The sequence below is a fragment of the Pelodiscus sinensis genome, chromosome 1 (genome assembly GCF_052426305.1).
Source record: "Pelodiscus sinensis isolate ZL-2025 chromosome 1, ASM5242630v1, whole genome shotgun sequence".
NCBI lineage: Eukaryota > Metazoa > Chordata > Testudines > Trionychidae > Pelodiscus > Pelodiscus sinensis.
Window position 1 is genome coordinate 25,154,762 of NC_143052.1, and position 14,597 is coordinate 25,169,358.

General features: G+C 44.1%; 2 protein-coding genes across 2 annotated transcripts in view; one reads left to right on the forward strand and one right to left on the reverse strand.

Annotated features, from left to right (window-relative positions):
* The window catches only part of FAM185A (family with sequence similarity 185 member A), a 119,833-nt gene that overhangs the window by 94,750 nt on the left and 10,486 nt on the right, over positions 1–14,597 (forward strand). The gene's annotated exons all lie outside the window — the stretch shown is intronic.
* Positions 1–14,597, reverse strand: part of FBXL13 (F-box and leucine rich repeat protein 13) — a 224,907-nt gene that overhangs the window by 13,244 nt on the left and 197,066 nt on the right. Inside the window, exon 18 of the mRNA XM_006137531.5 lies at positions 13,575–13,658. Coding sequence (XP_006137593.2) covers positions 13,575–13,658 — 84 coding nt within the window. The remainder of the gene's footprint in view (positions 1–13,574; positions 13,659–14,597) is intronic.

Here is a 14,597-nt window from a genome sequence, read left to right on the forward strand (position 1 = left end):
TAAAAAACTAGTTCGAATTAGCGTTTTGCTAATTCGAACTAGCATGTCCACGTTAAGTGGACCCTGAACCGGGGTTAAGGATGGCCGGAAGCAGTGCCGGCAGGGCATCAGAGGAGGACTTAGAGCGTGGAGATGCTGTCTCAGGCTAGCCGAGGGCTGTGCTTAAAGGGTCCCGACCCCCACCCCGGACAGACAGTTCTCAGGGGTGCCCCGCTTGCAAAGCAGTCCTGGATTGGAGTGCCCGGAGTACCCACACTGGGCACATCACAGCACTTGGCCATCAGACCGGCTGCACTTGCCGCAGGCTGCCATCTGGGGAGAGGGGCCAATCGGGGGGCTGCAGGAGAGGTTCCACCCCAAAAGCCCACAGAGCCAGCCCAGTCCTCCCCATTGGGGGCTCGTACCCCATTCCTCCCTCACCTCCTTCCACTTACCCTTCCCTAGCCCCTTTTCTTGATGTACAAAATAAAGGACAATTGTGTTCAAAAATGGAATCTGTCTTTATTGAACAAAACTGGAGGAGACTGGGAAAAGGAGGTGGGAGAGGGGAAGAGAGAGGCTGGGAGAGGGGAGGGCAACTAAAATGATCAGGGGTTGGGAACAGGTCCCATATGAAGAGAGGCTAAAGAGACTGGGACTTCTCAGCTTAGAAAAGAGGAGACAGAGGGGGGACAGGATAGAGGTCTCTAAAAGCAGGAGTTGGGTGGAGAGGATGCATACAGAAAAGTTCTTCATTAGTTCCCATAAAGAAGGACTAGAGGACACCAAAGGAAAGGAATGGGTAACAGGCTTCAAACTAGTAACAGAAAGTTGTTCTTCACAAAGCACAGAGTCAACCTGTGGAACTCCTTGCTGCAGGAGGCTGTGAAGGCTAGAACTAGAACAGAGTTTAAAGGGAAGTGAGATCAAGTCATAGAGGTTGGGTCCATGGAGTGGTATTAGCCAGGGCGTAGGAGTGGTGTCCCTGCCCAAGGTTTGTGGAAGGCTGGAGAGGGATGGCACGAGACAAATGGCTTGGTCACTGTCTTCGGTCCATCCCCTCTAGGATCTCTGGGTTGGCCGCTGTCGGCAGACAGGCTACCGGGCTAGATGGACCTTTGGTCTGACACAGGACGGTCATTGTAAGCTCACGGCTCAGGGTCGGGGGTCTCAGTGGACCACCTTGATTTTAATGCACTCCTGCTCCTGGGTGGCCAGGCTGGCAGCTCTCCTGCCCTAGCCGGCCACGTTCCTGTGCCTAGTGCGGAGATCGTGGACAAGGTCCACGATGTCTGCACTAGCCCAGGTGGGTGCCCGCCTCTTGCGGTCCCGGGCAAGCTCCCGGGAGCCGCCAGCCTGGTCCCAGGAAGAGGGCGAGGGCTGGGGGGCATCGGGTGGCTGGCTCGAGCCGTGTCAGGTGCAGGGTCTGCTGGCTGGGTGCTGGCAGGCTTGCACCTGGCACGGGCACCGTAGCCAGCCCGTGCCCCTTTAAGGGGTCCGGGGCCGGGAGGGGGGCAGACGAGTTTCCCTGGTGTTGGCCAGAGGGGCCACCAGGGAAACCTGGGGAGGGCTAGCCTCCCACTAGTTTGAATTAAGGGTCTACACAGCCCTTAATTCGAACTAGTAAATTCGAACTAGGCTTAATCCTCGTGGAATGAGGATTACCTAGTTCGAACTAAGCACTCTAATTCGAACTAACGGAGCGCTAGTGTAGCGCCTATGAAAGTTAGTTCGAACTTACGTCCGTTAGTTCGAACTAACTTTTAGTGTAGACATACCCTCAGATGCTTTGATGTAGAAATTGCTGTTAAATGCTAACTTTTGGATGACCAATGTATACATGTAAACAGGTAGGAACTGCTTGTATGTGGGGGTATACATACACCCACACCTTCACAGACTTTGTAATTTCAACTTTTTTTCATTAACCAGTTTTTAAATCCTAACATCTGCATCTAGTGCAGCAGTTTGTTTTTTGAACCAGTATAATTATGATAAGTGAGCAACAGCTGTTTTTAAGCTTCAGAGGAGTAGCTGAGTTACTCTGTACTGGAAAAACAACAAAAAGTCTTGCAGCACCTTAAAGACTAACAAACATGTAGATGGTACCATGAGCTTTTGTGGGCAAGTGTATGTCAGGCTGTGGTTATTTTACTTTAACTCTGGAGACCAGGGCCGGCCTTAAGCCGATTCAACCAAATCAGGCTCCGCGCCTAAGGGGGCCCTGCGCCCCTGAACCCGGAAGTGCTGGTGAGTTACAGAGCCGGGGACCCTGCTCCACCAATATGTGGAGCTGGGTCTCTCCCCCAGCTCTGCCTGGAGGTGGCCCTGTCTCCCCTCCCCCGCCGACCACCCCACGCGTCCTCCCCCCACCCCCCCAGAGCTTCCCCCTCGGCCCCAGACCGTCCATGCCGTGCGCAGCTCCTCTTCGCCACCTGCTGCTGCCCATGCGTGGCATTGCAGGTGGGCAGGGAGGACACCCGGGCGTGACATGATGTCACAGCCCGGGATTTTAAAACTCTTCAGAGGCACGTTGCAGGGCTGCCTCCGGGTTCGGCCTCCGGGGCCTGAGTGCAGACTCCGGCCCCGCAACGTGGAAGGCAGAAGGTGAGGAAGGGGAAGGGGAAGAGGAAGGGAAGGGGAAACAGAGGCGGAGGTGGAGGGGAGGGGAAGGGAAAGGAAGGGGCTGATGGGGAAGGGGAAGTTTCTTGGGGGAAGGTGCTTGGGGGGAGGGGGAAGAAAGGGGGAAGGCATCAAGAGACAGGGTGGAGGAGAGACAAATGGCAGGGGGCAAGTGCAGACAATGAGGGAAAGGTGTCAGTGAGAGGGGGGACAGGGTGATTCTGGGAGAGGAAAAGAGAGGGGAAGGGCATTGGGGGCTGGAAGGGCAGGTGCTGGGAGAAGGCTTGAAAGAAGGGGTGGGTATGAGAAAGGTGGGGATGGAGCAAGTCATGTGTGAGGGCCCAGAGGGGCAGGAGGGGAACGGGGCAGAGAGTGGTGAGGGGATGGGCATCAGGGAAAAAGAGGGTAAAGGGGGCAGGGGCAGTAAGGGAAGGGGGAGGCACCAGGAGAGTGCTGGGCTAAGGAAAGGTGCAGGTGCCAAGGGATTATGGGGTGAAGCAGAAGGGCAGACACCTGCAGGGGAGGGACCAGCACCAGAGGAGAGAGGCAGGGCAGGTGGGTAGAGGGAGGTGTTAGAAGAGGGATAGCTCACATGATCAGAGTGGGGCTACTGGAGGAGTGGGCACAGAGAACAGCTGGTGGAGGGGGGCAGGTCGCAGGAGGGCTGAGGGCAGTGAGAAGGGCAGGAGTCAGGACAGCAGAGGAAGGTGAGGAGTTGGGGGGCAGCAGGCACCAGGGGAGATGATGGAGTAAGGAGAGGAGACATGGCAGCAGAGAGAAAAGGTAAAGGTTTATAAAATATTTATTAATAACTTGGTATGCTGCCCATGGCCAGTTTGTTTGCGCCCCGCGGTGCAGTTTGGATTTATGTGGGGATCAACATGTGGCCGGTGAGTGGGAGCCAAAACGAAAAAGTAGTCAGTGTTACGATCTTCTGTTGATATGTGTTTTAGTAGTTAAATTCTTGGACTGTCATTGCTCATGAAAAGTGCTGTCACATGGGTAGAAATTGAGAGAATATTGCATTTTATTAATATCAGCAGAACTGACTTAAATGGGGCGGGTGTGTTGTGCAGTCTTGCCTTAATCTTTGTATTCATGCCTGTCAGTGTGAGAGAATCTATTTGTATATATTTGCTTGCATATGAAACCACACTTAAGTTGAGGCCCTCAGCATGTTCTGTAAGTATCAGTGTGGCTCCTGGGGCTACCAAAGTTGAGTAGCCCTAGCTCATCCCTGACAGGTGTCTGTCTAACCTGGTCTTAAATATCTCCAGTGATGGAGATTCCACAATCTCACTAGGCAATTTATTCCAGTGTTTAACCACCCTGACAGGCAGGAAGTTTTTCCTAATGTCCAATCTAAACCTCCCTTGCTGCAATTTAAGCCCACTCTTTCTCATCCTAACCTCAGAGGCCAAGCAGAACAATTTTTCTTCCTCTTCCTTATGATACTCTTTTAGGGTACGTCTACACTGCATCCCTAGTTCGGACTAGGGATGCAAATGGAGATGACCGAAGTAGTTAATGAAGCAGGGATTTAAACATTCCGTGCTTCATTAACATGATCTCGCTGGCGCGCTAGTTTGAATCGCAGCTGATTCGAACCAGGAAGTGCGCGCCATGATGTGTTAGTTCGGACTAAAGCTCTTAGTCCAAACTAACGTTACTCCTCATTTAACGTTACTCCTGCATTACTCCTGTGTTTTGTTCTTTCTAGGAAGAAGGCCAGAGCCCTCTGGATGTCCAGAGTATGCAGGCTAGCGCCCTTCTGCGGTTTTGGGAAAAAGGTAGTTAGCACGATCAGTTCGTTGAGATGGAATTCTGTACAGACCTTTGGCAAGAATGTCGGGTGGGGTCTAAGTATGACCCTATCCTTCGTGAAAACTGTGGAAGGAGGTTCTGAAATTAATGCCCCAAGTTCGCTTATCCTCCTGTTGGAGGTGTTGGCTAAGAGGAAATAGACTTTCATAAAAAGAAAGGGAAGTGGTATTGTTGCCAATGGCTCAAAAGGAGGTCTGGTGAGGTAGTCCAGAACAAGATTTAGGTCCCATAAGGGGGGTGGGGCCTTATATGGTGGGTACACATTGTGGAGTCCCTTAAGGAATTTCTTCGTGATAGGATGGTTAAAAATGGAAAAACCGTCCACCGAGGTATGAAATGCTGCTATTGCGGAGAGGTGTACTCTTAGGCGAGGAAGCATGATGCTGCACCGATGCTGACAGCAGAGTCAGACAAGCAGCCAGATGAGACTGCTAGAGATCAGCCCCAGCAGGAAATTGACACGCATAGCAGGCATCAGTATCCATGCCTGCCTTCCACGTCTTACTCACCTGGGAGGTCTCCATCAAGACAGTCCCCTCCCAGGTCTATGTCACCTTCGTCCCTTCAAGACGCTCCCCTTCCTGATGATGACTGTCACACGGTGTATTCCTCATGGCATGCATTGCCTAGGAAGTCTCGCTCCTACCATTACAGGGCTCCACCACAGCAGACCCCATGGCACCCATACTGGCCTTACCCACCCCCGCCTTATCCACTGCAGTGGGGGTCCTGGGACCACTGGGAGCCATACAGACACCGCTCCCCAGCTTGCTCCACTCCATCCCAGAGAAGCTTTCCTCGACCATAACCTCTACCCCCAGCAAGCCTGTCGGAGGAAGAGGTGGAATGGATTTCGGACAATGAATCAGACATTCATTCAGTAAATGTCACACACTCTGATACCCTCAGTGGAAAACCGGATGATGCCGTGGTACCATCAGACACTGTAGCAATTGACGATCTAAAACAGTTCCAGGAACTATTCAAGAGAGTAGCGACAAGCCAGCACGTGTCCCTGCAAGAGGTGCAAAAGAAACAATACCAACTACTAAAAAATCTACATCCTACATTACATAGCAAGATTGCCCTGCCAATAGACGAGGCAATCATGGAGACCTCAGAAGACTTGTGGAAGACACCCACATCCATTCAACCAACTTATAAAAAAATCGACAGAAAGTACTTTATCCCCTCAAAAGACTTTCTCTTCATGCACCCACAACCTAATTCATTAGTCGTAGACTCAGCACAACAACGTGCAAAGTTCCCACAATACAGGACGGGCAACGCAGTCAAAGACCACAAAAAGTTGGACTCCTTTGGAAAGAAAATATACTCCTCTTTCACCCTACAACTCAGAATATCGAATTACTCCGCTCTCTTAGCAAATCATGACTTTGACAATTACTCAAAACTGGGAGAACTGATGCCACATCTCCCTGAGTTCAAAAGATCCATCAACTTTGAATAAAGACGCTAATTATCTTACCCATTACAAAGATAGCTTCCCCAATTATCACCTCTAATATCATTAGCTCACAGACATTTACCTCCCCCTTCCTCCTCCCTCCATTCTCCTTCTGTTCTGAAATTTGATTTGTCCTTTTCATATGTGTTCATTTTTTTAATTGTATCCTTTGGTATATATGGTTGTGACAATTTTCTTCCACTATTTGATCTGAGGAAGTGGGTCTGGCCCACGAAAGCTCATCACCTGTTAAACCATCTTGTTAGTCTTTAAAGAGCTACACAGTCCTGTTTTTTGTTTCAGCTGCACCAGACTAACACGGCTACATTTCTACCACTAAGCAGAGGATAGTGAGTCACATCTAACTGAAAGTCACAGAAGATGGAAACAGGTTTTATTTCTGGTGGTGTAGAGTCTATTTGGGAGTCCTCAATTATATCTGACACTTTACATTCAGGCTACATCTAGACTGGCATGATTTTCCGCAAATGAAGTTTTTCCATTAAAAGCATTTGCGGAAAAGAGCGTCTAGATTGGCACGGACACTTTTCCACAAAAGCACTTTTTGTGGAAAAGCCTCCGTGCCAATCTAGACACGGTTTTGTGCAAGAAAGCCCCGATCACTATTTTCGCGATTGGGGCTTTTTTGCGCAAAACAATACCGTGTTGTCTACACTGGCCCTCTTGCGCAAAAGCATTTGCGCAAGAGGGCTTTTACCCGAACAGGAGCAGCATAGTATTTCCGCGAGAACACTGACAATCTTACATGAGATCATCAGTGTTCTTGCGGAAATTCAAGTGGCTAGTGTAGACAGCTGGCAAGTTTTTCCGCAAAAGCAGCTGCTTTTGCGGAAAAACTTGCCAGTCTAGACGCAGCCTCAGTGTTTAAAGGCAGAGCTGACTAAAATCAATTGAGAGTCCTTGTCTTGTCTCAGTGATTGCTTGAGCAAAAATCATTGAATAAATCTTGTGTAGACTGACCCTGGACTCAACATGCAGGCAGTGCGTTAAAGGGCAGTGCAAAGGAGGCAATGGGGGTGAGGTACCATATTACCTAGTGAAATCATTGGTGCTGAAATCACTAAGGACTGGAATTTGACCACAGAACTGACACTTTCTTAACAAAGACTCCATTTTTGCTATTTAAAAAGTAAATCGATGTAACAGAAAACTGCAATGCTCTCAGGTAACTTTTTAAAAATCAAACTTTAAACTTTATTGGAAAAATTGGATAGTTTCCAACTGAAAATATTTGACCTACACTTAAGGCAACTAATTTAATTTTATGTAAAATTTTGCATAATAAAGGATGGCATTTTTTTTGAAAATGTTCAACCATATTGATATACATTTTGATCAGATCTACTTCTGATGTGATATTTGTGTGTGGTTGTGGTTTGTTGTGTGTGTGGTGGGTTTTTTTTTTTTCTCAACAAAAAATCCTGGGGGAGGAGGGGCCACCAAAACTGTTTGAATTGGGCCCTGCACTTCCTAAAGCCGGACCTGCTGGAGACAGTGCAAATACAGGAATTATAAACATTAGCTACTGTATCTTTCATATTTTAATGCCAGTTTGCAGGGTGTTAACTGCAGTGCAGAAAATTTCCAAATCCTCAGTGACTGAATTTTTTTCTCCTCATGCAAAAGTGACCTAATTATCTTCAACATTAAATCCCCACATGTGATTAAGTCATCACTACATTCCCAGCTAGGGTATGTAGTACAGACTGTAGCCAGAATTTCAGTGTTTGTGTGATAGGCTTAAATCATTTTTAGTGGATTTGTCAAGCTGCTACAGTCTGTCAAGTATACAGATTTAATATCCAAAAAATTAGATACTGAAGCTGCTCTTAGCTCCAAAACTTTCCACTTAATTGTGAATACTACCATTAGTGCAAACATAGTTTTTTACAAACTATCACCGTAAGTCTTGGAAGAACATACCACAAAGTATTTTTATAACCTGTTGTGAATACTGGAGTACTCAGTGCTGCCAAGAATTATTTTCCTTAATGAAAATAATATGTGGCAATCTTAACAATTGGCATATAATATGAAAAACTGATACAGAACATTTGAATATTTTGTTATGTTGCATCCTTTGGGCAAACTACATTTTATTTTAAAAGGCTGAATATTTTGGAGGGGATAATCTATACAGGCCTCCAACTCAACCAAAAGGCAAATCAACCTTACCAGCATGCCATTCCCACTGAATGTCACGCTCAGTGATGTGACAAAATAACTGATAATAACTAATAGCAAATTAGATGTGAGTTTGAAAGGGGATATTGTAGCAGAAATGCAGTGTGGGAGGCTATATATACAGAGTTTGCATATCACTAACAAAGAAAGGGACAGTCACATTTTAAATAGCACTGGATGGATTGCTACTTGACTGAATATATTCTGGGCACTTCAGTGCAAATAGTGTATTAAGCAAGACACAAGGGCTATGTTTACACTGCCCCCGTTTTGTGCAAGAAATATGCAAATGAGGCAAAGTGTGGAATATCGCCATGCCTCATTTGCATAATTAACAAAGCTCCATTTTTGCGCACAAGGCTTTTGCTCAAGAGCCGTTCTTCTGCATTTTTTTCAGGAAGAGCAGCTCTTGCGCAAAAACAGCCTACTTAATTATGCAAATGAGATGCAGCGATATTCCACGCTTCACTTGCATATTTCTTGAGCCAAACGTGGGCAGTGTAGACATAGCCAAGAAGTAATTCTTTTGCTCTACTCTTCACTGAATCCGCCTCAACTGGAGTACTATGCCCTGTTCTGGGCAACCCATTTCAGGAAATATATTGCCAAATTGGAGAAGGTCCTGAGAAGAGCAACAGAAAGGATTAAAGGTCTAGAAAACATGACCTATGAGAGAAGATTGAAAGATTTGGGTTTGTTTAGTCTGGAAAAGAAAAAACTAATAGGGGACATGATGACAATTTTCAAGCATCCAAAAGACTGTTATGAGGAGGAATACAAATGATTCTCCTAAATCTCTGATGATAGGACAAGAAGCAACAGGGGCTCAAATTGCAGGAAGGGAGGTTTAGGTTGGACATTTGGAAAAACTTCCTAACTGTCAGGCAGTGTTTCCTGTAAGCTATGTGCTCATGCAGCCAGTCAGGAGACATTCAAATGCCACCTAGCTGATTAACAGAGCACCCACAGCTAGTTTTTTGTTGTTGTTGTTTCTGCTGGTGGTACATATTCACACATGCCTTGGTGCACATCAAAAATGTATTCTGCACATGGATGGAAAAGATTAGAGGGAACATTGCTGTCAGGGTGGTTAAGCACAACAATAAATTGCCTAGAGATTTTAAAGAGCAAGTTAGACATACACTTGTCTGGAAGATCTAGATTGTGCTTGGTTATGCCACAAGTTAAAAGGAATGGACTTGATAACCTCTTGAGGCTCCTTCCAGTTCTATTCTACAATTCTATGATTCCCTAGATAGGAAAATCATCTAAAGGAGACAGGAAATTTCAATCTCTGCAATAATTCCTAGTATATCCACTTTGCAATCATTCCTTTTTTCTTATCCTCCAGCTTCCCAGGCAACATGGCTCTGGTAGTTGCTATGTACTTATGAGCTCTCTACTGGCAGCTGACCTGTGGGGGAGTTTCTCACAGAGGTAATGAGAAAGTTAATGTATTGACGTAAGGAACTACATTCAATTTTAGGGAACTGACTTTAAATGGATGAGAAACTGAATATTCTGCACTGAAGACAAGCCTTGCATTTAAACATCATGTGACATTCTTCTTGTTCCTTATATAAAAACACAGATGGCCATATACTGGCTTTCATAAATTAGAGAAGATATTTCTATTATGACATTGTTTGTGTTTCAATTACATGGATCATACAGGAAAGTCCAGTCAGAACTGCTCTCTAAGGGTATGTCTACACTAGCTCGTTAGTTCGAGCTAGGTAGGGTAATGAGGGCAAGCGGAGTTGCAAATAAAGCCCGGGATTTAAATATCCCGGGCTTCATTTGCATGTTCCCGGGCGCCGCCATTTTAAAATCCCTCTTAGTCCGAACTCCATGCCCGCAGCTACACGCGACATTGAGTAGGTAGTTCGAATTAAAGATCCTAATTCGAACTACGGTTACTCCTCATTCCACGAGGAGTTGATAACCTCCTCATTCCACAAGGAGTAATGGTAGTTCGAATTAGGATCTTTAATTCGAACTACCTACTCCTGCCGCGTGTAGCCGCGGGCACTGAGTTCGGACTAAGGGGGATTTAAAAATGGCGGCGCCCGGGAACATGCAAATGAAGCCTGGGATATTTAAATTCCGGGCTTCATTTGCAACTCCGCTTGCCCTCATTACCCTACCTAGCTCGAACTAACAAGCTCGTGTAGACGTACCCTAAGGCATAAATTCTGCCAGAGGCTTTGCTGTAGATCTTTGTGCGTATGCAGGGTAAATTAATTAAATCCAGAGGCATCTGCTGAGGTGCAGCAGGAATTGACATTTTCCTATAATATATGGCTTTAGAGGGACCGATTTGAAGTCCTACAATGGAAAAAGCTGTGGGAGTCAAAGACTAGGCTTACCTAATAGCAAATGCCAACACTTGCAGCTATGGGGGTCCCCACTGCTTATGGCATAAGTGTGATGGCAAGTGAATAGGAGATCTCAGCATTTCTCTGTCACATATGGTGAGGAGTATTTATCAACTGCAATTTTAAGTATAAACTGCAGCTGAAGTTTATATCCAATTCCAACTGTTATTCTCATTTGAAGTAAGATATAACTCCAATCTCATTGCCCACTGGCAAGGTTAATAGTCTTAAGTTCCTAATTCATGTTGTTTTAATGTCATTGTGATATGCAAAGTAGGAAATGTATGTATCCATATTGATTTTGAGAAAATGCAGAGAAGGTAAATAATATAACATCTTTTATAGAGTAATCAAAGAACATTCTATAATAATACTATTACCTGCTTTATGATAAATGAATAAAACACAGACCATTTTCTCTCCATTACAGGTAGCCATTCTGGCTCATTAAATTTGAGATAGAAGTCAGCATAGGAGTCTGTCTTATTCAGAATGAAGGTCAATTCAGAAAGATCTTTATTTTCAGTCATCTCAATCTAGCCACAAACATGGCCTATCACTTCTTCCTTTGGAAACTCTTTCCCCCTGGTTGCAGAGACTCTGTTTTTCTGATTTTCTACCTAGCTCTGTTCCATCATCCTTTCTGTCTCCAGGGCTTGCAGCCTCTCTCTACCTCAACATAGATACTATCACTAAATTCCTTTTAAAAAATGCTTATTCTTATCCACTTCCACAGAAAAAACTGTTGGTCAAGTTTTGGTCACATATTACATATCAACTACCTCCTCCTTTGACCTGCCTGACACTCATCTCATCCACACACAGGCTATGTCTACACTCGTGGCTTCTTGAGCAAGTACAGCCACACTGCCTGACTGCTCTTGCGCAAGGAAATTTACAGTACGGCATGGTAAGAGAAGGTTTCTTGCGCAAGAACTACGCTCTTTTTTAACAGGTGTAAGCCCTCTTGCGCAGGAGCTCTTGCGCAAGATGGCAGTGTAGATGCTCGGCAGGGATTTCTTGTGCAAGAAAGCCCTATGGCTAAAATGGCCATCATACCTTTCTTGCGCAAGAGAGTGTCCACACTACCATGGATGCTCTTGTGCAAAAGCACATCTCCCAAATGGCAGTGTGGACGTTTTCTTGCGCAAGAAGCCGCCAGTGTAGACATAGCCACACAGTGGCCAAAATTCTGCCGCAAATCCCATCACTTTCTCCCTATTGTCTCCTCCATCAAATTCAAGCTCCTTCAAGATCTTCCACAAACAAGCTTCTTCCTACCTCTCTGGCCTTGTTACCTTTCACCTTCCAAAACTCCCTCTTCGCTTGATGCTCATCTAGTCTCTTCATTTCCTTCTCCCACACTCACGTCAATACTAAAGATGATCAAAATTTTTTGACTCAATCTGTTTTTGTAGAAAAATGCAGTGTCATTGAAATTGAAATGTTTCAAGAATGTTTGATTTCAATGACATTTAATTTTTCATACTTTTTTTCTAAACAAAACAAAATTTTCAGTTGAAATTGAAAATTTTAAATTTATTTCCATTTGTATAGGAAAAGTGACATTTTCTGTGAAAAAAATCTGTGAAAAGTTACCTGGTACCCGGGAATAGCCCTTTGCCTATCAGCTCCCAGTCCTGTATGGGGCCACAGAGCACCCTGCCTACCTCAGCCCTGGACTCGAGTGCCCCCTCTGTTGTAGGCAGGGACTGCTCCAACTGGGAGGGAGGGGGGGCACTTCAGCTCACCCAACCCTCTTTAATTGGTTAATCAGTTCAACACTACGATTAACCAGTTAACCAATTAAATGGGATTTTACATCCCTAGTTAACATATAATTTCAGTAAGAGTTTCCCTCCACAGGAACTTCAAGCTGAGGGTGGTTTCAAAACAAAGGCTGTTGCTAGACTATATAATTTTCCCTTTCTGATTACCTTGTAAAGATATAATTGCAGTTAGCGTGATTGTTAATGGAGAACACCTTCTAAACTAAGATACTGAATATGTTTTATTTTTAGACTACCATTATATAGAAAAAATATAAAGCAATACCTTAAGGCATACATCTCATGGTCACAACTGTAACCAAACAGCATCTTTATTTTGTATGCAGCCCAACATTAAAACTTCAAAATTGTAGCATAAATCAACCATTTTGGAAACAAAAATATTTATGACATCAAAATATTTCTATTGAAACTCTATAAGGTCAGACTGAGATGGGGAAGAGTTGTAAACAAAGACAAGCTACAAGCAGGATCACAGTTGTGAAGGTTTTTGAAAGTGAGGCTCATGAATTTAGAATTGATACGTAAAAAGTTAATGAAGGGTCTACATAATTGGAGAGTCACAGTTAATGCAATATTACAGGAAGATATTTAGCTGCTGTATTTCAGATTGAGAGAAGAGGAGACTGAGCAGGATACAAAGGAGAATGTTACAATAGTTGATTTTTAGAAAGGTGAGTATTTTAGAGATAATATAGGAGTGAAAATTTAAAATTCACTGATGGCCATAACATGCTGGCAAAAGGAAAGAGAAAAATGAGCGGTATCATGTAGGGTGTGTCTAGATTACACCTCTCTGTCGACAGAGAGATGTAGATTAGGCACATCAAAATAGCTAATGAAGCAGGGATTTAAATATCCCATGCCTCATTAGCATAAACATGGCCGCCACTTTTTTTCAAAATGGAGTTTTTTCTAAACTAAAACCAGCAGTCTAGATGAGGATCTGTCAAAAAAGGCTTTATTTTTGACAGATCCGCGTCTAGACTGCCTTTTTTTGTTTGTTTTTGTTTTTTTCGAAAAACTGCGCTTTGAAAAAAAGCAGTGGCCATGTTTATGCTAATGAGGCACGGGATATTTAAATCCCTGCCTCATTAGCAATTTTGATGTGCTTGATTTGCATCCCTCTGTCGACAGAGGGATGCAGTCTAGACGTAGCGTAAGACTGCACGATTGGCTGATGGATAGTGAATGAGAAGGAAGAAAAAGAAAGAAGCTCAGTTTTAGACATAGTTAATCTCAGAAAGCAGAGGGATGGCTAGGAGGACATCAGTCTACATCTCTATCAAAGGATCTGATTAATTTTACCTGAATCCCCAAATCAGTGATCTTCCTACATTCAGATACAGAAAGTTCCTTCATTCTTCTAACGTGGCCAAGGACTACCAAACTCTGAAAACATGCCAAACAAATTTCAACTTTATATTATAAAATATATGTATGTAAAATAACATTTTATTAGGATAGGTCATAATAATGTCCTAAACTTACAGAATCTAGCACCTGCCATCTGAGGATTATACCCTTTAAAGAAATTAGCTAACTTACCCAAACAATATCTCTGAGTTATTGTCTCAGTTCTACGGGGAAAAGTGAGGCCCAGAGAGGTTGAGTTAGTGAGTTGCATGAAGTCACATAAAGAGTTCAAGATAGAGGGAAGAACCAGATTTCCTTCCTCTGTTCTTTCCTCCAGAAAATGATCCTTTTATGTAGCCACCCTCAGATGGTCTAAAAGTAAATATCATGTTGATTCTTTAAAGTTAGAAATAATTTTCATTACATACCAGCTCCTTAAATTAATACTTTTAAGAGTTCATTAGGGAGAACTGTCCATCTGATTTCCTATCTGCATCCACTCGTATTTAGATATGGCTTTTGTGCAGATCCCTTCACTTCAGCCAAGTTAGATAAAATTGCTGTGTGGTCTTTTAAGAAAATATTTGTTGAAAAAACAACTACAATGAACTTTTACATATAAATGAGAAAAGGAAGTAGAGGAAACAGAGATGCATGAACTGTTTTTACTTCCAATAAACAAATCAGCATTATCATAAAGTGAACCATTTCATGATTTGCTTGAAAATTTTGAACTGAAGCAAGAGCTTTTTACACACAAGTCTACATGAACTATATGGGCAAAAACAAATACCAGTTTCAGTTCTTCAACCAAGCTTTATTTTCAATTATTTTACATTTAAATTATGCTTCAAGGGCCAGATGATTCCTGTTAGGCACAAGCCAGAGATAGTAGACAGTCATACTACTCGATTGCGTCTACACTGTCGTGATTTAGCGCAAATACTTTTAACGGAAAAGTTTTTCCGTTAAAAG